General features: G+C 40.5%; 1 protein-coding gene across 3 annotated transcripts in view; it reads left to right on the top strand.

Moving 5' to 3' along the window:
- The window catches only part of NOS1AP (nitric oxide synthase 1 adaptor protein), an 87,568-nt gene extending 68,035 nt beyond the window's left edge, over positions 1-19,533 (top strand). For 2 of the 3 annotated variants that reach the window (XM_018571681.1, XM_018571682.1), the window contains exons 8-10: positions 1,540-1,689; positions 1,782-1,947; positions 3,686-4,211. In XM_018571681.1, coding sequence (XP_018427183.1) covers positions 1,540-1,689; positions 1,782-1,947; positions 3,686-4,074 — 705 coding nt within the window. In that variant the 3' untranslated portion in view covers positions 4,075-4,211. Of the gene's footprint in view, positions 1-1,539; positions 1,690-1,781; positions 1,948-3,685; positions 4,212-17,134; positions 17,436-18,867 lie in introns of those variants that run through there. The other variant, XM_018571680.1, reaches the window with a different exon arrangement.
- Positions 19,534-26,132: the final 6,599 nt, after the last annotated feature.

Here is a 26,132-nt window from a genome sequence, read left to right as displayed (position 1 = left end):
ATAACCCAGCCAGTTTTTATTCAAGATACCAAACTCTATTTTTCCTTCTGCACATCTAACCTCTGATTTGGATTTCAGTGGGAGGAACAATAGGGAGTCTATCCTTAACTGTCGGCTGTACGCTATAAACTGCCTGGATACAGTTTCCATTTACATATTCTTCCTGTCAGAGTTGGTGTCCGTCTTCATTAGGAGAGTACAGATTGCTGAAGGAAGTCATATTTCAAATACCATGTACCAAGCTGGTAGTGCCTAACTGCATATTTGAAAGTATAAGCTATCCAATTATATGAGCTATTTGCATTGCCTTCAGCAGCTTTATGAGACCTGCAAGTTGGTATAAAACTAAAGTTACTTTTTAAATAGATATAAAAAAATAAAACTGCATTAAACATTATGGAACACATTTCAAGGTTATGTTTACTGAATATGTAAAAGCTAAAGAAGTCCTGAAAAATTAAAAGCATAGCTTCTAGCATAGAGTCTCCAACCTCAGCACATGAGACTCAGTTAATCTACAGCATTCTAGTCAGTCGCATGGAAATCAGTGTGAGGCTTTCACGATTCCAGCAGGAGTAGGGAATAGAGTAGTGCTTCATTGTAGTTTCCTGGAAGTAACGCTTTCAATTTTAGCATATATACTCTCACCGGCCACTTTATTAGGTACACCTTGCTAGTACCGGAATGGACCCCTTTTGCCTTCAGAACTGCCTTCATTCTTCATGGCATAGATTCAACAAGGTGTTGGAAACATTCCTCTGTGATTTTGGTCCATATTGACATTATAGCATCATGGACCCAAATTGTGCCAAGAAAATATCCCCCACACCATTACTCCACCAGCCTGAACCGTTGATTGAAGGCAGGATGGATTCATTCATGTCGCAGCTGAAATAGAGACTCATCAGACCAGGCAACGTTTTTCCAATCTTCACCCGGTGTGGACTTCTGCTGCTGTAGCCCATCTGATTTAAGATTAGACGCGTTGTGCGTTCAGAGATGGTATTCTGCATACCTTGGTTGTAACGAATGCTTATTTGAATTACTGTTGCCTTTTTATCATCTCAAACCAGTCTGCCCATTCTCCTCTGACCTCTGACATCAACAAGGCATTTTCGTCCACACAACTGCCGCTCGCTTGATATTTTCTCTTTTTTGGACCATTCTCTGTTAACCTTACACATGGTTGTGCGTAAAAATCCCAGTAGATCAGCTGTTTTTGAAATACTCAGACCAGCCCGTCTGGCACCAACAACCATGCCACGTTCCCTTTTCTTCTCCATTCTGATGCTCGGTTTGAACTTCAGCAAGTCGTCTTCACCACGTCTAGATGCCTAAATGCATTGAGTTGCTGACATGTGATTGGCTGATTAACAATTTGTGTTACCAAGCAATTGAACAGGTGTACCTAATAAAGTGGCCTGTGGGTGTAAGTAAAAGATATGCATTAGGTGTATTCAATGACACGCATTACCTGGGCAATGGCCTGTTTTTCCTTTGGGTGACTATGTTGTACTCTATATTTTGCCTTCCCTATAGGATCAGATGATTACTGCCTCACCTAAGATGTTACTACCCTCGGGAAGTCAGCTATCCCCTGGGACTCCACTCTCTGTCCACCATCAAATCCAGTTCCTTCAACAGCAGCTGCAGCAGCAACAGCAACAAACACAAGTGGCTGTGGCTCAGGTGAGAATAGGGAGAGGTATGAGGGACTATTATCTGCCAGGGTTCCCTGTGCATAACCTTTGACGGTCTGAACATGATTTACTTTTCACCAGGTACATTTGCTGAAAGACCAATTGGCTGCTGAGGCTGCTGCAAGGTTGGAGTCTCAAGCCCGAGTCCACCAGCTGCTGCTGCAGAATAAGGACCTTCTGCAGCACATCTCCCTACTGGTGAAGCAAGTGCAAGAACTGGAGTACAAGCTGTCTGGAAGAAATACTAGTACGTATTCAGTGAGATATTAGCAGGATCAAGGAATCATTTATTGTATATTCTCTTTCATTAAAAAGACTCAGGGTGCTGAAATGTTGGTATTCACATTCTACGAGCTTACTTGCTAATTTGCCTACAAACGTCGGGTGGTCATAATAATCTGGCCACTCAGTGTATAATGTATTAGAACTATAGAAAAATAATAGGTAAAGTGTAATTCCACTTTTGCAGCTAAATCGAGATAACACCTACTTTATATTTGTTACATGTTCACATTCACATAGCAGAATTTAAAAATATATTAAAGTGTGGCTTACCTTTTTTAGACGCTCTCTTCTGAAAACTCCTACTTCGTTCTCACTGTTTGAGGCGACTGGGGGAGTTTTGTTTCAAATAGTTAACCCTGTCTGTACTGTGTTGGTGGCTTTCATCACTTGTAAACTAGATGAGCAGGTCTGTCTGTCCTAACAAAGGATTAAAGGAGAACTATGGAGTACATTGCAAAAGGTATTCCTGTGTCATAAGGAAACTAAAAATGCAAAAAAAGGTGTACCCCATACTCCTCCTTTTAAAGATCTCAAGACATTGTATGTTAATGCACTTTTAAAAAACGGTCCCTCCGCCAGTCCTTTTATCTGCTCACTAGCATCTATTTTAACAACTAGAAGCTGTCTATAGTATCTCATATACAATCCTACTCCAAAAAATATCTAGAAAGGTAAATCTTACAGGCGGGCAAGAACATTTGCAGACAGAGCTTGCTGTTGGAATTCCCATGATGTATAAGAAGTCAACAAACCACTCAGCTTACCAAGCATATTAAACCCATTTTCAAAAAGGACTAGTTGCTAGTATTTCCTGTGATCTCCCTACATCTGATCTTTCTCCCGTTGCTAACCTACAATGCCTTGATTTGCATTGTGTCTCTGTGTAGAGTAGGCCATCGTGGTAAAGGCAGGGCTTTGCTTCCTCATGTCAGACCCTCCAGCAAGGAGATCAGTAAGCACAACAGTAGTGACACTCTTCATCTTCTGAGATTAGCAGCCAGAGGCAGCAGTGTCTTAGATCCCGCACTGCAGATATAGAGCTATGAGGCTACTGGCACAGAAGCACCTAGCCACACTCTCATACTAGGAAGAACACTGTTTTTTTCAAGTGGAATTCAAAACAAAAGGTAGATTTTTTTAGGATACTGCTTAGGCACAATTAACACTTCTAAATGTTTCCTATTGCATTACTTTTGACGTTCCACTTTAAGTGGAATATATTGTAACCTTAAATCTTATCCATAGTACATGTAATTCCTGACACATACCAGTAGATCTCCTTGGAGGCCTATCTATTTACTTAGTACATAAAAGGTACTGTGTGTTGGATCATGTAACATTTTAATACATTTGAAAGTTATTGCTAGCAATTAAGTTGCAGATTGTATCCCAAGTTTTACTTACAGTATCCACAGTGGAGTCACCAAGTTACGTTACTTTTCTGCATGTATGAATAACCACATAGGGGGATTTATCAAAAGTGGAGCAGACAAAATCTGGAGCAGTTGCCCATGGCAACCAATCAGCTTCTCTCTACAGTTTGCTCAGGTAACATTTAAAAATGAGACAAAGAAGCCGATTGGTTGCTGTGTAAACCGGCTTCAAATTTTGTCTGCTCCAGTTTTGATGCATTCCCCCCATAATATTTTCCAGTTTATAATGTCTAAGTGGTAATTTTTCTTTGGTTTTGTCTTTTGCAGTGGGATCCCAGGACAGTCTCTTGGAAATTACTTTCCGTCCCAGTATCCTGTCTGTGATTTGTGACACAACAACACCTCAACCTGACGATTTACCCCCACTGACAGACCCCGATCCTTCATTTCAACTGGGTAGCCCCTTAGGTAGGACAGACTGCCTGGTGAAAGTGCAGTGTTATCGCTTTGTGCCTGGCGAAGGGGAGGGGTCAGGTGAACTGCTGGGTAGTCTGGAGCTGTATAGATTCCGAGAGTCTGGCATAGCTTCTGAATATGAGTCTAACACTGATGAGAGCGAGGAAGGAGATTCCGAGCAGGATGATGGTGGAAGGCTGGCACACGTATTGCATAGGGACAAGCTGGGAGACAGTCTGGACGATGAGATTGCTGTGTGAGCAAGTGAAGGGTTGATGGCATACAGTTTTTTTTCAAGTTATGTGTTTGTAATATTAAGGGAGTATGCACTATTCCTTACCTATCTGTTCATAGTACCAGCCTAACTGGGCATCTGGTACTCTTGGACATTTTAAATATGACTAGGAGCAGAGGGCCGTAACCTACTGGAACCACTCAGCAGTCATCTACCATTGTTCTGGTTGGCCTAAACAAGTTTTTATCTCGCCTTTCTTCAGGTTATGATTTCCAAACTAACAGGCACTTGCATGTTAATAATCTAATCTATAAGGCTGAGTCCACAAGGGCATCAAAGGGGCAGGCAAAACAGGCAGTTGATCCATGTTTTTACCACCCCCGACCGCCCACCTATACATTAATATGGCGGCCAGAATGGTTTGCACACATTCTTTGTCCCAAACAAATACTGCACTCCACAGGATATTCCCCGAAGATAAGCAACTTTAAACAAAATCCTCCGTGTTCCTCCAGCCACTAACGCGATCCACCTATCGGACTTCATCTCTACGATCAATCCCGTTGGGTGAAAAGCGTTAGAGGAAATGACAGTGTGTGTCTTTTGAATAAAGAGGGTTGTCTTTGGTGAAGATCCTGTCGAGTGCAGTATTTGCTTGGGAAATTAGAATGCGGAGCGGAGACGTGCTCGATGCCAGCACCGGTGGTTTACTTGAGGTGGAGAGCTAGTCAGGATGTGAGTGATGGTTTGTTTGCTGTGGATTACAAGATCGTACACATTTTGCTTCACGGTGCAGCAATTTTAACTGGGCATGTCACGTTTGGAAGGTGATACCGGTTGCCAAACGTGCCTATTGAAGTCAATGGGACTGCACTGCAACCATGTGCCAAACAATATATTTCAATATAAAATGCCCCCTGGGATAGGAAATAAAACAGGCATTCAGGGGACAGCTGTATTGCCTTCTGAACGCCTGCAAACCAACACTCAATCATCTCTGAAGAGCTATCCACAGTGGACCTCTTTTTAGAGGGCCAGTAAAGTCCTCCACCTGGGTGAACTCGGCTAAAAGAATCAATATACTTGTAATTCCATGAAACAAATCAGGAAAATAGGAGCTGTTCGTAATCCCAGAGGACAGGGCTGTGAAACACTGACCTAACCCAGTTAAATAGTTATGTAATCTACTGCTATGGGTTACTCCACTTTTGCACATGGTCACTGTTACTTGCACTGATATTAAAAAGCAGATATGTGGGTTCCTACAAAGACAGTTGGATTTGATTGTACATACTGGTGATATCATTTCCAGATCAGATGTACAGTATATATTCTCTGCACTGAATCCATTTTACAGGATGTGAAATGAAACAATAATAGTGCGAATGTACTAGAAAGCAATGTACCTAGTCTTCTTTTGTTATACCCATAAATATTTACACCCTGTTCACATTCTTGAGTCCTGTGAAAGGTGCCCTTCAAAAATCTTTTTTGTTGCCAGAATAGTAAAATATGCTTCAATTGCTACAAGATGGAGATATTGACTCCACATGTGTATATTGTGCATTGGGGATGCATTGCAGTAAATTGCGCCTTTGTCAGTATTTTTTTTACCTTTTTTTTTTTTAAATCATATTTCATAACTAATGGCCCACATACACCTAAAGATTGGGCAGTTTGACCTGAACATGCATGAGCAGCCTTGTTGTAAGTAAGGCTGATCATACACAAATATAATGCATATAGAAAAATCTGCAGAAGCTTGAACCTAAATCAAATATGTGAATCATGCAGGGGACAAAGAATAGTTCCACGATGACCTTGTACACATGCTGGCATGGTCAGATGTCACTCACCAAATACCCTGTTGTCATATAAAATCTAAATACACAGTTCCAATACCTATAAGTAGAGTGTACACACATTCTCATCCATTCTTGCAATCCAGATACTCTTGCCAAACAGCCAAACCAGGTCCTGGACCTCTTTGCATGATGCAGATGATGCATGATACAGATAAAACCCAACTCTGGGCAACATAAATAATATGCCCATGCAGTGCCCCCTTCTCCGTCACTGCAGGGGTTGAATGCTCATTAGGTCTAAGGTTAGAGGAATAAGGTGAGATTCTTAACTCATTCCTCGCTTCAGCACGCTCCTTCCATCTGTGACCGGTCTCCCCAACCCCCTTTTCTAAGGTGCTCCCAGCTGCGGTTGCACATTGACATCATCAAATACAATGCAGGTCTATTGGCCCTCCTTGTATGCGAGAATGGTGAGGGATGGCCCATAACCTGGAGCATCAAGGAGAAGAGTAGAGTGGCCAAGCTGCTGTAGTGAGGTGAAAGGCGGTGGGGTACTTAAAGGGTAAATTTTATGGGCTTTAAGTAATACAACCTGGTTCCGGACCACCATAGCCTGGGACTGCACAGTAAAGAAGCTGTAGCAAATCATTTAGGTCATCCCTGTGCTTTCCCCTCCTGCAAGCATGTGTAGTGTGCAAAGCAGTGGAGCCTTGACTGGCTCAGAATTCTGATTACTCGCTCTTCCAGACCAAGTCCTGCTGTTCAGAGGTCCCAGAAGGCTGATATCAAGACAGATTGAGGCACTTGTACTAGTTCTGTGTATAAATACATTGAACGAGTCCTAATGAATACATATCTAGATTAAAGGATGTTTTTATATCTGCATGGAATTCGGCTATATTCTGATAATTGGTCCATGTAGGGGGTCTCATTAAAATTGATAGTTTATTTTCAAATAACCCAATATAAATTAGCATAACCCCTTTGGTGTACAGAATTGTCCTATAACCTAGATTAGGAACATTTACATGAGGAACTTACATTGCCATTTTACCACTGACATGTTTCACGTAAAAACTGCCATATTACGGTGAGAGCATACCAGAGATTGGCAAATTACAGAGAGAGCTGCCGGGGGAGTCTGCAGTCTCATCAGTCACTCTAATGTTTAGTGTGCTCTAGGTGGTACTTTTCCAGACTTTTAGTGCAGAGCTACATTGGAAAGCTTGTTAAGGGTAACCCTTGTATTATTTACCTTTTGCTTTACCAAGACTGGAGTTGTGTTGAAAACATTTGTCGTGTTTGGCAATATGTTGCTGCTGTTAAAGCTTAACTCCAAGCTAAACAGATATGAGCTAAATACAAGAAGCTTGTGCACTTTTACTTGAATCTTGGTGTGCTTTGTGTATTTCTGTCAGATCTCTGCAGTAATCCAGTGTGACACTTTCCTCTGTGCCAGGGCTTCCTGTAATACAGACCAAGCACTGCTGCTCTCTCTACTTGGGCAAGGTGTCTGGTCTTGCCTCCGCCCCCTCATGTAGTTTTCTGCAGGCAGCCTGTAGTGGGTGGAGTTGCTGGGTCCCTCCCACAGCTCTGCTCTCGGCACTGGCTATGCACAGCACAGGGATGATAGCACTGTTACTTTTAGAAGGTAATAATTGGGTTTGAATAGGCATTTGGTCCACACAAAGTGGATTTATATGCTTTGTGGCTATCGAGGAATATAGTTGAATTAAAGTTTTTGTGCCTGGAGCTCAGCTTTAAACAGACAAGCAACTCAGTCAGTATATTTTTGAACAGGGTGTTTTTTTTCCTGTTTTCAATTGTGACCTTTTAGTGTAAGGCCCCATTCACACTGGGCAATTTGGGATTCATGCTGCAGGAATCCCAGGTGTCTCATTTCAATGCAGCCGTTATATGTGGGAACAGTTTGGGGATGGCCCCTTCCTGTTCCAACATGACTGCACACCAGTGCACAAAGCAAGGTCCATAAAGACATGGATGAGCGAGTTTGGGGTGGAGGAACTTGACTGGCCTGCACAGAGTCCTGACCTCAACCCGATAGAACATCTTTGGGATGAATTAGAGCATAGAACTGCGAGCCAGCCCTTCTCGTCCAACATCAGTAGCCGACCTCGCAAATGCGCTTCTGGAAGAATGGTCAAACATTCCCATAGACACACTCCTAAACCTTGTGGACGCCTTCCCAGAAAAGTTGAAGCTGGGTGGGGCAAAGGGTGGGCCAAATAAATTTAGAACCCCAAGGACTAAGACTGGGATGCCAATAAAGTTCATGTGCGTGTAAAGGCAGGCGTCCCAATACTTTTGGCAATATAGTGTTTTTCTAGGCCAGCTGTGGCCAACAAACAGAAGTCATGTTTGGGTTGATATCCTGTATACCATGGAGTGGAAGAGAGGCATTCAGGGTTTTATTGTAAATAAATGTTCATAGAAAAACTTAACAGGGCCTGGGGACACACTCCCCGCCACCATTTTGGATTTGTAATGTCATTAGGCTGTGACTTTAGTAGTGTAGGATCTTGGTAGAGTGACTTGTAGATGATATGTGGACCCTGGTCTGATTTTTTTAATGTTGCTTCATGAAGTGCCGATGTACTTTCTGATGAATGTCTGTTTCTTCAAGTGACAGAAGGCACGTTGGACGTGCGTTCCCCCAGGGACTCATTCATCTTAATCCCTAATAAGTAATTAAATCGAACTGCAATCTGTTTGTGATCATTTATACTAGGATGGGGTCTTTAGCCATGGAAGCTGACAGATATATTCCTGAGCTGGCTGTTGTTCTAGCATTAAAGCAAAGTAAACAAGCCAGATGCATTAAAAGAAGATTTAAAAGCTGAACCTCAGGCACACAGCTGAATACACAGATGAAATACACATACACATGCTGTTTTACCTGCCAAAGGATTTTTTACCAAGTCTAAGTCAGGTACTTACACTGTATTTTCAAATAATACATTTGATAATGTATTAATGAATACAGATCTGCTTTTATTTGTGTTTTTTAGATCTACCCGGAGTTCAGTTTCAAAGACGAACTCCAGTCAGAATATAACTTAACCCTTGTAGTTGGGCTTCACCTGCAGTGCACTGCAAGGGTTAAGTGCTCGCTAAAATAACAAAGAAACACTCACAAGATCCTTGGTCCCATCTGGCTGACCGGTCCCCTCAGCCTCTCTCCCCTTCCGGTCCAGTGGTGTAAGGATTGGCAAGTCATCACATCTCATACAGTGTATTAGAAGTGAGTACCACCAGAGCTTAGGAGGAGAGAGGCTGCAGGAATTGCTAGTCACACTGCTAGGGTTAAGCTTCATTTTGCCTGGAGTTTTTCTTTAAGTACAAAGTTCCTTTGACACATAACACACATTGATATATCAGTTCACAGTTTAAATTGAATACATAATCATTGCTGTGATAAACTTTAACCACATAGTCCACCCTGTTCGTAAAAGGGTGGAACCTTCTTAGAATCACAGGGATGTGTAAGTCTTCAAAGACCCATTTATTTTAGAGATGGGAATTGTTCTCCAAGGACATAAATTATATTTGGTCCTTACACATCAGGCCTGTTTGAGCCCAAGGTCTGCTTTGTGTGAGGTTTGTAGGGTCTAGCCATGTGTCAGCAGTCTTGTTCGGGTCGTCCATTGGGTATGAAATGAGAAGAATGTCTATTCTGCTATTGAACCTAGGGATAAATGAAGTACAACCTTTTCTGCGAACCTATAGCTGAAAAGGGAAACCCCCAACTCCTATGATTTTATGTCTATTCCTGTTATCAATGTCTTCTGGCTTGTAGAATCTGGTTTTGAAGATTATATGCTGTCAGGGTTGACTGCGGAGAATCAAGTCGCTAAATTTTCCATGGTACAATTCTAGATTAGATACCCTCTTTGTAGTCACCCACGTTGTATATTTTACTGCTTAGTGCAACAAGCAGATTTAAGTCTCTGTCATTATCATTTCAGATTGGCTCTTGTGGGTGTAGCTTTACTATAGGCCCTAATTTATTGTCCAAAAGCTATGAGCTTGGTAAAAAGGATCTTGCCAGTCTCTTGACAGATGAGATGTAATCTGTTTTCTGAAAATAGGAGAATCTCATTCTGAGCAGGGGTTAAAGTTTAGTGATTCTGCCACCATCTTGAATTGACTAGCAGTTGTAGTGATTCTGCCACCATCTTGGATTGATAAGACATTGTAGTGATCCTGCCACCATCTTGGATTCATTAGGATTTTGAATTGACTAGCAGTTGTAGTGATTCTGCCACCATCTTGGATTGATAAGACATTGTAGTGATCCTGCCACCATCTTGGATTCATTAGGATTTGTAGTGATCCTGCCACCATCTTGGATTCATTAGGATTTGTAGTGATCCTGCCACCATCTTGGATTGATTAGCAGATGTAGTGATCCCGCCACCATCTTGGATTCATTAGCAGTTGTAGTGATACCACCACCATCTTGGATTGATTAGGATTTGTAGTGATCCTGCCACCATCTTGGATTGATTAGGATTTGTAGTGATCCTGTCACCATCTTGGATTGATTAGGATTTGTAGTGATCCTGCCACCATCTTGGATTGTTTAGGATTTGTGGTGATCCTGTCACCATATTGGATTCATTAGGATTTGTAGTGATCCTGCCACCATCTTGGATTCATTAGGATTTGTAGTGATCCTGCCACCATCTTGGATTGATTAGCAGATGTAGTGATCCCGCCACCATCTTGGATTCATTAGCAGTTGTAGTGATACCACCACCATCTTGGATTGATTAGGATTTGTAGTGATCCTGCCACCATCTTGGATTGATTAGGATTTGTAGTGATCCTGTCACCATCTTGGATTGATTAGGATTTGTAGTGATCCTGCCACCATCTTGGATTGATTAGGATTTGTAGTGATCCTGTCACCATATTGGATTCATTAGGATTTGTAGTGATCCCACCACCATCTTGGATTGATTAGGAGTTGTAGTGATCATGCCACCATCTTGGATTGATTAGGAGTTGTGGCTCTGCCATCATCTTGGATTGATAGTAAGTTGTAGTGATCTGTTACAGGGCATGCAAAGTGCATTCAGGTCTCCGCGGGTAGTCTGTTTGCACTATGTTCCTGTTCACTCTTCCTTTTATGTCCACATGGGAGACTCTATAGACAAACCATGTCCTGAGTTTTTGTTTGTGATATATCTTTATTGTGCATATTTTCTCGCATAATTCTACTGTACATGTGTATATATTGTATATTAGAACTAGACATACATATTTATAAATCGACCATTCTATAGGTATGTATATTTTTACACTTTTTTCAGATATCACTGGTATGTACAAAGATCAAAACCATCTTGTGACCTCCCAAGATAACGTAAAAGCTGTTCTGTGTTCAGTGAACTAGCCTACAATGCACCTCAAGATTCTGTTTTCTTCTATTTAGGCATTATTTACTCCATATTGCATCATGTGCAGACACAGCACTGGGATGTTTATTATGAAAATTAGGTGTTTTAATTAAGATGTTAGAGGCAGGAAATCAAATCAGATTGGAAAGTCAGCGTACACATGACCCGGTTATTGCTGACTTCCTGAACCACTCCCTGCAGAGAGCGGTGACTGTCGGTCACATGGATTCCCCCCTCCCCTCTCCATTTCTCCAGCACTCACTGGAGGAATGGACGGTGGGGAGGGGCCGGGCACAGCTGGCTCAGCCTCTACATAGGCAGATCAATCAGCCAGCAGGGTGGATCTCAACAGTATTGTGGGGATCCGTCCCGGCTGTGGCTCTGTGCTCTCTGCATATAGCGAGCAATACCTGCTATATACTGAGTTTTGGGTCACTGGAGAAAGAAGGATAGGTTCTCTGAGTAGTATTAATGCCTTCCCCCTCGATCTGTTGGCACTTGTCTACATCACCAGCAAGGGGCGCTAGCTGCTCTGAATGTTTACTTGATTATGATGACACATAATGAACAATCAGAATTTATGTGAATTAGAAGTGTCGCTGTTCAAACTTTGCTAACCAGTTTAGTCTCATTTTGTATTTCTTTACGTTCCGTTCTATTTATGAGTATTTAGAAACTCCTCTTCACAGCTCGAGAGGCATTTAAAGGAGCCGCCATTTGACGTTACTAAAGCAACTTTGTAGATTACATCTATATTAATTGTGTAGTAAATCTGTCCATTATGTTGTTGTGTTAGTGTGTAATTCAAAGAATGTATATAGGGAACAAGTAAAAAGTTGCATAATTTGATATAGTTAGTAACGTAAAAAGCAATGGTGTGCTGTGATTGTGAACCAATCACAATTAGGCCTCCAGTTATTTATGGTGGTCTGATAAACAATGTCTTATTTCTGATTGGCTATTATAGGTTCTCGCACACCATTGCAATAAATACATTTATTAAACTGACTCTAAACTCGGGAGTTAAATTTAAAATTCATTCAAGTACCTTAACTATTAACAAAAATGTATCTTATTTGTGTATCGCTCAGTTGTAAATCCTCAAATCATCTCTGAATTGGTGCTGACACTGTCCTTCCTTCTGGAGGGTGGCTACTTTCTTTCCCATGGTCCCCGTGTGTGTTGTAAAGTAGCCACTGCTCCAAGCCTGCTCACTGTGGACTGTAATCTCACATTTAGTTTACTAACTTGTATTGAAATTGTATTCCATTGTGGGAGTGAGCTCGGAGTGGTGGCTACTTTACAACACACACAGGGACAATGGGGAACAAAAGTAGACCCCCTCCAGAAGGAAGGACAGTGTCAGCACCAATTCAGAGATGATTTGAGGATCTACAGCTGAGTGATACACAAATAAGAAACATTTTTGTTAATAGTTAAGGTAGTTGAATGCATTTTAAGATTTAACTGCTGAGTTTAGGGTCACTTTAAATGGAAGGTCATGCAAATAATCTGGTCTCTTTTCGTCACCTGTCCTTTACTGCCCTCTGGTGGTGAAGAAACAATTCAATGTTTGTGCTGGTAATTCTTTCAATGCTGAAATTCCTTGTCTGTATTAAGTGCACTTACCTTTTCTTTGTTCTACGATAATAAATCTTATATTTCTAACATTCTCCTCTGTCTCTTGAATTCCTTCTTAGCCTTCTATCCTTGCTTTACTCTTTCTGTCCTTTTCACATAGAAATACTTCAAAGACCAGTATGCACGCATTATCTATAGCCGCTTATTTACTTATACATTTGTTCTAACTGCAACAATTATGACCCTGTTTTGTAAAAATCAAGGGCAGTAATTCATAGCAGACCGTCACCCTCCTTTTTCCTTTAGTTTACTTAATATTAATTTTGATTGGCTGATGGTCGCCGCACTCAGCACTTATATGAGCACAGGGATATATCTCTGGTAGTACAGCCTGCAGTACTAACAGCATATGTGAATACCTTTTTACTACTCAGTGGAGTTGTTTTTGCTTCAAATAATACAATTCTGTTTGTGCCCCTGCCCAAGGCTTAGCTCACACTGGCTTCCGCTTGTATAAGAGTGAACAGTGAGCCTTTAATAAGCATTGGTAGAGCTTTCGGCAAGCTTTTGTGACACTTTGGAAGCACCATTCATCTTCTTTTTGTGAATTGTAAATATAGATCTTAATGGGAGTGCTGGCTAGTGCTGGCGGGTTAATTGCATGTTAATGTCTAGAGAGGGTTTGTAAAGGACCTTAACTCGCCTGATTGGCAGTTCGTGCTCACCTCATCTGCCCTACACTCCTGCATGTGGACTGTCCCTCGGAATCCTCGTGTATAATGCAGAGCTATGGGCCCTGCATTGCACCTGATAAAGTTAGCAAGTCTATGACCACTGGAGTGTAGTGGGGAATAGGCTGTGGGCATTGGTTTTTGGAACCTGTGGGAGTTGGAATCGGGTAAGTAAAATACCACTAGACAAAAATGAGCACTAGCGGTAGCCCCACTGCAGGGGTAGTTTTTTGTTTTTTACCCCTGGAGATAGGCTTTAACCCCTTCATGACTGAGCTTGTTTTTGGTTTCTGTTCGTAAATGACTGACACACTTTTGACATTTTTGCTGTGTGATTCTTCCACGTCAGTAATATACTTTCTTACAAAGTGCACCCACACATATTATATATTGTTTTTTAGAGGACAGATAGGGCTATATATTTATATCACATATGTGTGTCTAACGCCTCACTTAGGACAAATACAAATTAAAAAAAGAGGAAAAAACGTTAAAAAAAACCTTTTTTTCCCAGTTTTGATTTGTAGTATTTTTTTTTAACAAAACCAGCACAGCTAAAAAAAAAATCAATACATACATTCATTTATTTGTCCCTTATTTTTAATTTTTTTACACTTTTCACTATTTTTTTTAATTTATTTACACTTTTCACTTTTTTTATACTGACAAATTTTATTTATTTAATTATATCAGGCAGTCATTGTGAATTAATCTCACTATTACTGCTTGATAAATTAATACATTTTTTTTATTATCAGGCTGCTTCAAACTTCAGAACAGCCGATAATAAGTTAGTGACACTGATCCTGCAGCAGTTCAGGATTCAGCTGTCAGTGAATGTTTCAGAAAACTTAAACATTCTACTTTCAAGAATAGATACATTATGTGTCTAATACATAACATTTTGTATCTATTCTTGAAAGTCAAAAGATAAAAAAAAAAAAAGCCAGTATAGCTTGAGAGAGATATCTCTCGATCTATACGAGCTGTCAGAATGCCGGCAAAAGCCGACATGTGTGTCCGCTTTGCTGTGACTCTCAGACACCCGATATTAAGGTATCGGGTGTCTGAAAAAGGTTAACCCTTTCAGTAATGGATCTCTAGATAGTTAGACATCTATTACTGAAAGGTAACCGCTGATTCTCAGCGGTTAGCAGCCTTCTAGTGCAGCAAATAACTCGTCACGTACAGTGTACGTGACGAGTCATTTGGTCCCTTTGTGGCTGGACGTACAGTGTACGTCTCCCGTCACGAAGGGGTTAAACAAGCTGCTAGAAAGCTCCTGTAAACTTTAGCATGACATGAAGCTTGTTGAAAGTCTGCTGAAGCCTGCTAGCAACTTTAAACTGCACTCCCATTAAGATCTTTGCTTAACATGCCCATGCTGGAGCTGAAGGATTTAAAGGCTTCAAGAAAGCAGCTTGAAGCTTGCTGAAAGCCGAACAAATGCTTTGCAAAATTTTGTCAAAAACTTGGTGTTCACACTGCCCTTATATAAGCTGAAGCCCACGTGAACTAGGCCTAAGGATGAGTGTACATGAGTGTCAGACTCGGAAGCAAGTCAAATACTGCATGATTTCAAGAATAGTGAATTGTATTTGATATCAGTCTGAGATGAATTTGGGATAGCATTTATAATATTTTTTGGGGAGGAAGAAAAACAAAGCAGGGTGTAGTAAGCACCATATTCACTGTATGGAATTCTAATCTGCATGTCTGTGTGTGCAATAGATTATCCCAAACTTTCTAAATTCATATACTTGCAAATCTAGAGCAAGTGTCAGTATTGTCTGTAACAACCAATCACATTTCTTAATTTTACCTTTGCCACTGACATTTATGCAGATGTCCTTTTCAATATTTGCATATATTTCCAAGGGAGGATTGTCTTATGTCTCCTTACTTGTACTTTGTGCTCCATTAAGGTAACCTTTGAAAATGAAAGAATCTAAATTTGGATGCTGTATACTACACCTCCATCATTCCATTAATTTCAGCTTACACAACCCCTTTTGTTAAATAAAGACATTATATTAGTAATGTCTATTCTTTTGGCCCTGACTGCGTCTGGGCAGTAGCTCTGCGGACGTGCAGCAATCTTGAGAACCGCTGTCCTTTAATCATTTGATAAAGTATTCAAAATAACATTTTTAAAAAGAACAGAAAGTATACAGGATAATTATCTATCTATATATTTATTAGGCTTTTGGCAAATTACTCTTTTAACTCTTTTATGTAGATGACCTTTGTTCTTATTAGATCATTTTGCATTAATAGCTGTGTGCACAGTCCACACACACACACACACACACACTTGTATTTATGAAACAAATAGAAAATAAAGCAAAGGGTTTCAATTGCTTTTTATGTCTCCCTCCTAAAATGTGCTGCCCGAGTTTTCTAATAAAGGTAAGACGTTTATGTCTCCCCCTGGTGGTCTTCAGAAGTTGTGATGAGCATCATGTACAGTTCTTATGTCTTTCACATGTCATCTGCTTCTCACAAACTATTGTGTATGTCTCACCCTTTCTTGAGTCTAAGCTCTGCATGCTACATACCTGAATAGTATTGTTATTATGCTGAAAGCAGGTGCAAATGTGTGCAAACTGTGATGTGCTGTCACTTTCAAAATGTTGGGCAGATGTTTTAGGAAACTACTTAATTTCATGTTTAATAGCCAAAAAACTATTTTGTAACTAGGGGGGTGGAAAGAGTAAGAGTGGGCAGCTTTGATGAACTTTACTAGTTAATCAGTGGGTGTACACTGTTCGGTATCTTTTACTTAATGCATCAAATTCATTTTTCTATTTGTCTTGTGTGTTTTTGATATGTATATGCTGTAGTTTGTTTCCCTTTCACTCTCGTAAGAGAAAAAAACTCCTCTCTGCTGCTGAGAAAATGCAGGCCACATATAATTCAATTTTGCCATTTATTTGCATCAAATGGAATTATATTTTTGATTATTTTTGGGAGTCTTTCACATGTGCCAGCCTCTCTTTGGCCAGGTTAGAAACATTTCAAACACTTCCTTTTTATTTCAGTGTCATAAAAATTAATGGAAATTGATTAGTTCATGAGCACTTTTTTTTTCATATCCTAAAACCATGTATAAATGTTGTTTCTTTAACATATATAGTTGCACCTAAAAGCAGTGCATGTGTTAAAAGGTACTGTAGAGGACTTCGTCATCTGAGAGACTAGAATGTTCTCGTTCCATGCTTTCTGTACGCATCTACTTTTCTATTTCTAAAAAAGAAATCAAGGTAGTAAAAAGAAATCAAGGTAGCGACAAAACACAAAAAGGCCCTTGACTGACTGATTAATAACAATGTATGAGAAAAAAAAGCGTGTTGCCCACTGAAAGTCCATAAGTTTCCATTGTGCTGGGTATAAAATGGAGGATATCAGTTCTGTTACGATGAGCTTTACAGAGCCTTTTTTGTTTGTAAATTTCATAACTCTTTGAGTGTTTTTGTTTTGTGCTCATTCAAGTACAATTTTGTTTTCCTAACCTTAAGACATTGATGTTTTATTTTATTTCACAGTTGACCAGAGCATGTTCCAGAACTCAAATGCAGCCCACATGCCAACGCTTCAACCTAGCTCTTCACTTAGTCAGTTGACAAAGCCTATGCAGAGTAACTCTGACCTGCCAGGAGTTGGCATCCTAGCGGGGAGCACCCAGCACCTGAAGAACCTTGGAAAGGCGGTTGGAGCCAAGGTTAATGACTTCCTACGTAGAAGAGACAATGACCGCAGTGACATTGGCCTCACTGAAGTCAACAAGAATGTAGTATCTGTGCAGTCCAATAAGGAGAGGACAATGAGCCTTGGGGATGAAGAAATGTGAGTCTTTGAGGACTGTATTAGATGTATGCTATTGCTTATATTGCTTTACTGAGAAGTTTGGTGGTTCTCAGAAGGCATGTTGCATGAATTACACATATCCTAACTCTGGTTGATACGTGGTACCACGTTTATGTAAGGTGTACCTATGAAAGACGTATATTATTTTAATAGTTATTAATTCTGTGCATCATATTAACTTAGAATATGATTAAATTGCACTTTGCTTTAAGATTCCCACAGATGTGATATTTCTGTGATACTGGGGATAGCCTCAAGGGTTTATGCACATGGGATTCAGGCTCAGAAGAAAATGAAATGCAGTATGCTTTCAGGAGAAAATAGCTTGCTCTTGACATGCTTCTGAGTTGCTCATAAGAGTTAAGTTCATCTGCTTCTGAGATGTTTTGAGTTGGGTTCATAGTTTTCAAGTGCATGGAAACAAAAGTAGTTGAGATGCAAACAGCTTCTGTTGCCATTTTGTAGAGAGCAGTTCCATGACTAGATGCTTTGCTTGTTAATTTAGGTTTGGGGCTCTCTAAATGAAAATTCCTGGGATAAGCCAACTTGTGAAATATTTGGGAAAAGTGGTGAGATCTGCCCCTTTGTCCAGACTTTGCACACTAAAGTATTTACATATTCTGGACAAGCAGAAAGCAAGCCCTCATTCACCTCTCTTGCTGTAGGCATTGTGGAGAAATGTATCTTCAAATTTCACAACAGAGGCACAGAAATCTCAGCTGTTTTCTATAGAGAATAGAATCTTGACAGCCCTCTAATGTAACTACCAAGCATGTTCTTGTAAACCCACCCTTATAGCCTTTGTTGTAATGTTTGCGAAAATAATTACTTTACCGTAAATGCTAGAGAGATCAGGGATGACTTATTTTGAAGCCTTTTCACCTTTTGTTTAGAATATGTAAATACTTTGATGTCCACAGTCTGGAAACAGGGGCACTTGAAGGTTTCTCAGCTCGTGACGGTATGGACAATATCTCAAGTAGGGGAGGAACATCAGAAGAAAACACAGAATGAGAATTAGCTTATTAAAAACAATTTGAAAGGGAAAAAGGCTGACTCTTGACCTCTCAGGGCAGATGTGCTGGCTTTCCAGACAGTCAGGATTTGCAACCTGGTGGTGGGATTATAAAGTTATTTTACCATAGAATCCCACGGTGCTTCTTGTAGGTGCCAATTACCAATTCCTCTGACCACTGCTTTATAGTTTAGTAGTACTTTGAACTGGGTGGGATACCGATGCCGAGTTATTTGAAGTATATTTACATTGTCCTACCAGATTAATTTATTATTTGCACATTTCATACTCATTGCACTGCTTGTTTTATTTTCTGTAATTATAATTATTGGCATTGAGTTATTATTCCTCTTGTCACGCTTGGGTTTCTTTTATTCATAGTCTTTTGTTTTTTAGGTCAAAATTTAATGACACTTTCCCTCGACTTGATCCTCCTCCACCTGTTGTAAAGAAACGTGTCCCACGAGCACTGAAAACCACTCAAGATATGATCATTTCCCCAAACCCTGTACTCATCAGTCCCGAAAAAACGGCCATTTCTGCTGAGGTCAGATTGAATTTGGCCAGTGAAATTCCTGTTGAAACCGCAATTGACGAGGATGATTCACCCACAGTGAAATGTCAGCCAGGTTCCTTGCTCAATGGAAAAGTAAAGGACATAATTTTGGAGCAGACTGAGATCCAAAATGGAGTCCTTCCTGAGATTGCGCTATCTGTCCCTGACATTATTCACAAAGAGTCATTAGACACCAGTCTGAGAGAGCCTTCACCTTTCCAAGAAAAAGCCATGGTGAAGCTTTGTATCAGTCAAGAAGACTTAATAGAAGGGGAGGTCAATCATTCTGACTGGAGTTCCTGGCCAAAAAACTCTACTTTAGATGGTGATGGTCCCCATCCTGACCTTTTGTCCTTTGAGTAGATCTATATTTTGTAATAAGGACCTAGTCTTGTCACTGGAACCTGTACTATAAGCTGGCTTGTAAAATTTGCACTGCCCAAGTGGAAGAGGAGCCTAAGCGGGTGATGGTTTGATTGTCTTTTACCACTTCGTAAGGGACAGTGATTAGTTATGTCATCATGGCCAATATGTATATATTTTCTCATTTAACCATAACGCTGGCATACATTACATGCTCACTACTGGTCTTTAGATTGCTAATCGGCCTGTGTGTTATTCTCCGTGTTCATGTTTGTAGAGCAATAATAAGCAATCATTTTAAGCATTTCTCCCAATGCTCCAAAAATAATTTTTCACAGAATTGTACTATTTTTTTTATGAAAGACGATCATAGCTGTAGCACTTTAGGTGTCATTTTTAATGGAGTATAGCTGTCAAAATTAAATGAATATGAGTATGTAAATGGCTGACGGCCTTGGGTAATACCAACATGATTCCTTCCATACGGTTTTTATGAACGAGCCATCATTAAGCTGTGCGCACTTTTTCTGTGACGCTCGTAAGGGGTCCCACATTTCAAAATCACGAACCAGGCTGGTCCTTAGTGGTGTTTACTTTTGTAAGAACTACTGCTTCCTAGTTTGTTTGTTTTTCAACAACCTTAACACACATTTCAGTGATTTTCATTATTATATTTCCGGGAAAGGATTTCTAACAGAGTTATTAAGAAATATTTTGTTTAAACAGACTGTAGGTGCCTACTCAGTTCACATTCTGCCTCCTATTGATACAGTTTTCAGGCTGTCCATGACCACCAGCTGTAAAACTATGCCCTGAGTACTGAGATCTTTTGGGTACAGTCTTTTGGGGGTTTTTTTTTCTTATCACTGAAGTTGAACTCTCCACTGAATGTAAATGATAGTATGGTCATGGTTTTGCTAAAGCTTCATGGCACATGCATCAAAAATCTTTTTCATGGGCATCCAGTCTTTTAAGTGGGATCATAAAATACCCTTAGGAAGCAGGTAGAACTGTACTAAATTCCTATGTGTCAACTGGCACCTAAAGCCCCAATGTTGGCTGGTGTTGGACACTAAGGGAATGACAACATCACTCCCTCTGCCCTGTGACGATGCTTGGGCATAGCAACCAGCTGCTAGACTAGAGCAGTGTCACATGGGAGGAGGTCACATGGGAAAAGGTCACACGCTTCCCCATACTATGAAGCACCAGGTATTGTCGCCAGGTGCATTGGAGGAAGAAATTATGATGGCAAGGTGAGTATCAGCAGGTAGGGGGGGTGTATATGTACTTGAAGTACATATACATTTGAACTCCCTATCACACCTCATAACCAGGGGGGTGACCCCACCATTCACCACTATAGCTTTGCAACTTTCTTGTGCCACCAGTCCACCAACTATACAGTAGCATCATCACACTGCTGAGGTTCTTCCCATAATCTCCTTCTATTGTAAGCTGTCTAAACATTTGGCCGTCCAGCTACCAGTGGCTGGACACATTAGACTGACCGCACTGCAACGAATAGAGCATAATGTGCACCTTCCCACTATCAGTCCTATATCTGCTGTGCAGGTGATTGTGGGGAGACAATACAGAAATAGATTTCGGGCATACTAGCAGTATTTAAAATACATTTATTGATTTCTTTCTTAATGAATAGATCATTTGTCTAAATCTTTTATAGATTTCCCTGCATATCTTCTTTAAAGGGACCATTAAATCACATGTTGCCTTAAAACACCCACAGACTTAATAATCCAGTGCTAGGTATTTCTTCAAGGTTATTCAGAGATTGTAGAAGAATACAGCCAAATAAAATAACATGATCAAGCCACAACCAAAAAGTTCTCCCATTCTGTGGATGACATTGGTCTGGTTCTCTGATGCTGCCCATAAATAAAGTTGGTCATGGTCTGCTGTAAAGCTGGCGATACACTGAATTTCGGGCGAGTACTGCTGACTCAACTTAAATTCGAGCTGCGTGAGGCCCCACCGGCAAAACCCGGCTCAACAAAAGTTGGCTACATAATTGACTTTTGTTGAACAGTGACTGTAGCCAATCAATTGCCATCACTCTTTGGGTGTTTTAGCTGCAGTGGGTGGCAGCTGTCAGATTACAATAGCTCAGCATGGGAGATGCCTCCATCCACGCTGTTTAGTGTGGATGGGAGGAATCTGTTAGATTTATTTTGTTCAGTCTGCAAGCTAAATGTAAGAAATCTATAACGGTATGTTGGGTTAACTATGAACTGCTCAAGTTTAAGTTCAATAACTTAATAAATGTAAGTTTAATTATGGGCTGGCTTGGGTATGAACATGTCCTGATGGGTTTATGTGTATCTTGTGGGTAAAAGATATTTCCATGACTGGTCCTTTTTGATTTGTGAACCTTCTCATCAAAAACCATTTCTAAGCAATCCTGTCTACATCATTCCCCAAATTTAGATAAATTGCATTGTTTTAGCATGTCTGTCCTTGGAAATCTGAACAGGAAATTCATGATCAACAGGAATTGGCCACCGCATTTTAGAGGTTCACAGAATCCCCCTTCATTAGGGCTTATAAATCAGGCCCCTTCAGGAATGAATGTTTGAAGTTATTACATCGGACTATACTATGTGCAAGTAGAAAGCCATTTGGTCAGAACTATTGTTTTCTCATATCCAGGAGTCCGGGCATTCCTGAAGGGTCCTCATTTATAAGCCCGGCATCATTGGGGGGCATTTTACATGAATGTCTGTGTGCCTTTCTCGTATTACTTTCATGGAAGAATGTGATGAAATGCAATGATAATAGTTGCATTTTAAATGAACAAATATGACATGTTTTTACTATTTAAAAAAAAAATCAATTGTGTCCATATGTGTGCAGGGTCAGATTTCCCACAAGGCCTGGCCTTGGGGCAGCAGGGAGTAGAGGGGCAGCAAGGGGGTGGAATTCCTTTCTCCGGATGCCTGTGACATGCAGTTAAGGGTGCCGAGTGGGCAGTTGTTTTCTACATTTTTCCCTGCTTTGGGTAAGCAGGGCTAAATGTACAGTGGGTAAGCCACCGTTTGTTTTGTACAAGTGATCTCAGCTGAGCGGGGCGCATTGAAGAACCTGGCCTTGGGGCAGCAGAGAGAGTAAATCCAGCCCTGTGTGTGTGATGTGTTCTATTAAATCATTCAAATGTAACTATCAAGTTCTTCTATCCATACTGTGTAATAAATGACAGATAATAATAAGTGACAGATAATGTATGTTCATCAGGAGTGAGGGTCCCCTCCATGCTGCAACTTATAACCAGCTATTGGTTAGCCTGCCAAAATGGATTTTAGGTTTGTTGTCATTGTTTTTGCTTGTCGTCATGCTGCCCGAGGACAGGGTGACGAGATCTTTCATGCCTGCAATTTTGTCATATGGGAGTGTCTTCCGAACAATATTCTGCATGCCTGACTGGATCAGTGACCATGGACTGCCATAGGGCATAGGGGGGTGATCACGCCATTTTTAGCTCATTGAGGTATTTGAGTTGTGGGATATTCAGTTTGAAATGAATGTAAAACTTTTTCAATGTTTTTTAGATTAACGTGATAGAGACGAGTAGGATGTTAGAAAATCGTATCCTGATGTGTTAATGATTTATAAACCATTTCTATGTATAGTGTTTTAATTATATATATACTTGGAGACAGCCACATTTTCTGATTATATATGTACACGGGGACAGCCACATTATTTCTGGTTATATATGTACATGGGGACAGCCTTATTTTCTGGTTATATATGTACATGGGGACAGCCTTATTTTCTGATTATATATGTACATGGGGACAGCCTTATTTTCTGATTATATATGTACATGGGGACAGCCACATTTTCTGATTTATCTATGTGCATGGGGACAGCCACATTATTTTGAGTGGCCAGATTATTATGACCACCTGACGTTTGTAGGCAAATTAGATATAATTTCGCGCTGAAGTTGCTAGACGGTCAGACCATTATAAATAGGGAAGCAGATTGTTTACCACGACAGTAGAAGTGATTTGTTTCTGAAGATACGGGTAAACAACGCGATTTAACAACCTTTGAACGTGGGATGTGTCTTACAGCTCTTTCTCTCAATATAAGCCCATGGGTGGACATAATACAATGCACTCCCTGGGTGGCTGAAATCTTATGTGAGCAAATAAAGACTAAAGCTGGCCATACGCCAGTAGAATTTAGTTTCAAATAATAATTTTTTAGAATGTTCATTGGATTTTCCACTAGTTAGCGGGAAACAAATTTCCACCGCATTGACGAAAAAAATTGAAGTAGAGGGAAGGTTTTGTCAAATTAATAAAATTAACAGTGAAATGTGGTTTTTGTTCAAGAAACTCCATTCATATCCAGATATGGACCAACCGTTATAGGGATGGAGGAAGTAACCAATGGACTGCAAATGTGGTGACTTTACCACACATGTGCTGCATTAAGATCTATGAGTCTGCCCCAGTGACGGATCTGTGATTGGAGGTTGCAGCTGTACTGAACCAATAAGAGCTGCAGGGGACCCAGGAGATCTGACACTCCCAGAAAAGTTGTTTTTCTTTTGGAACTTCAGAGGAAGAATTCTCAGCGTTGGGGCAATGTCCAGTAGCACAGGCTGCATGAAAAGTAAGGGCCTGTACACACTAGCCTGTCCACCAAAACTCTGCATTTTAGCAGATGGGCTAGTGCATTGTTGCAGCTCCAGCAGTGTGCGTTGTATCTCACACTGGCAGAGCTGTCCTGCTTAGTTTTTTAAGTAGTATTAAACACTCAAAATAATTTCAATAATCAATCCAGAATAAAGAAATATGCATTGCCCAGCAAAGTATTTCAATACATTTTTGTCTAAACACTTAGTCATCATGTTTTAGATCAGCTGGCTCCAACTCTCTGTTCTGCTTTCCTAAACCTTCTGTCCAGTACAAGATCACAAGGGAGCATCTCCAGCAGCTGTCCATCAACTAGCCAGGAGAAGAGATGAGGGAGAGAGGAAGGAGGAGTGGGATTAGACCAAAGGAGTGGCTTGCCTTGCTGTGCCTTTGTGTTTGTAGACAGCTTACTAGCACACATAAGAGTGGTTCTATAGGACCCTGCATGGGAAAGGAGCCACCCTAAGAGGGCAAGTTCACACCATTTTCCGGACCAGATCTGGTCTGGAAAATGGTGTGAACCTGCCCGCAGCTCCAGTGCATTCCAGACCAGACAAAATGAGACATACAGTATTTTTCTGGTCTGGTCTGGCCTGGAACGGACTGCGCTGTGTGAAAAGAGGCTAGAAATAGCATAGGGATACATTAGGATGCATTTTGGGTCCGGAAACAATCTGGTCTGGTGATGATGTGGTGTGAATGGGCCCTAAAACTGGATATCAGGTCCAGTGCTCAGGGCACCAGCTGATTCTGCAGAAAACTTAAACATCAAGGAGCAGCATCCATTGTAAGTGATTTCATCAGCATATGAAATAGCTTAAAACATTTTAAATATAATATCACTTTAACTTTATTTGTAGTGTACAATGTGTACACTTAATTTAGGACCCCACCTGGCCGTGCGGTGCTCTGCTGTGCAGCGACCTGTGCTGTGATCCAGTGCACTATAATAAAATGCAGCATTTCATCGCAGTGCAGCGCTCCACCCATCGTACCCGCATTGTTGTGTATATGGGACACATAGAAAACAATTGTTTCCTCGCAGTGTCCTGCATAGATCCGGTGCGGTAAAACGCGGGTCACCACAGTATGTGTAAATAGGCCCTAAGGATGCACTGTCGTCTTATACAGGTACAGCTTGATTTTCACAATCTCCTAATGGGTCAGGTTCCATTTATCTCAGATTGTTCCAGTTTATATTTACAACTTCTGTATAAAATCTGGTTCAGGAATTTGTTAGCATTTCAGTACAATCCTCATACGCAGTTGTTTCTGTCTGAGCATCTTAAAAATTAAAAAAATTTAATTTGACTTTCAGACTGACAAAATGTTATTTATAGCAATAATAGTATGAAGGAATTCTAGGTATGTGTAATATATGTTTTATTGTAGATCTTCCTAGCACTAACAGATAACATCTCATCCCCTATCTCTATACACCGTTGATTCCTGACAAAGATATGTAAAGGGCAGGCATCCGCACAAACAGCAAGGGGAGGAACTTAGACAGGCTGCACCCATTACCCTCCAATCAACATGAAAGTTGTGGTTGCGGGCTGAGATTTTCTGCAATGAAAACACTAAAGGGGTCTAGTTATAAAAAAAAAAAAACTGTCTAGCTATTCATGCAGAAAAACTTCATATATATTAATTCTGTGCAAATTAACCAACTGTTGTGACAATGTGGCAAAATCAAATGTTCTTCTGTTTTCTCTTCTGGTCAAATGTTCTTCACATATTGCCGGCCATAGTAAAAATAGATCAACTATTGCTATATAAATCCTGTATAATAATAATAGTAAAGAACATCGAGTGAATCTGAAAGATAACTCATTATGGCCACTAGATGGAGCTGAGGATCATAGGAAATTACAATTATTTATTTAAATAGCGCCAACATATTCTGCAGCGCTGTACAGTCGTTCAAACAAGACAAGTAAGAAAACACTGACAAGCATCATTGACATACAGAAATAGTAAGTAAGGAGGACCCTGCCCAAATGACCTTACAGTCTAGGGCCCCGTTCAAACCAGCATTTTCGTTGCGTTGATTTTTCTGTGCTGAAACCCCTACA

Source organism: Nanorana parkeri, unplaced genomic scaffold, assembly GCF_000935625.1.
Source record: "Nanorana parkeri isolate BGI_ZX_2015 unplaced genomic scaffold, ASM93562v1 scaffold1809, whole genome shotgun sequence".
Lineage (NCBI taxonomy): Eukaryota > Metazoa > Chordata > Amphibia > Anura > Dicroglossidae > Nanorana > Nanorana parkeri.
The sequence above is the reverse complement of the archived record's forward strand: the minus strand, read 5'-3'. Positions and strand labels throughout refer to the sequence as shown.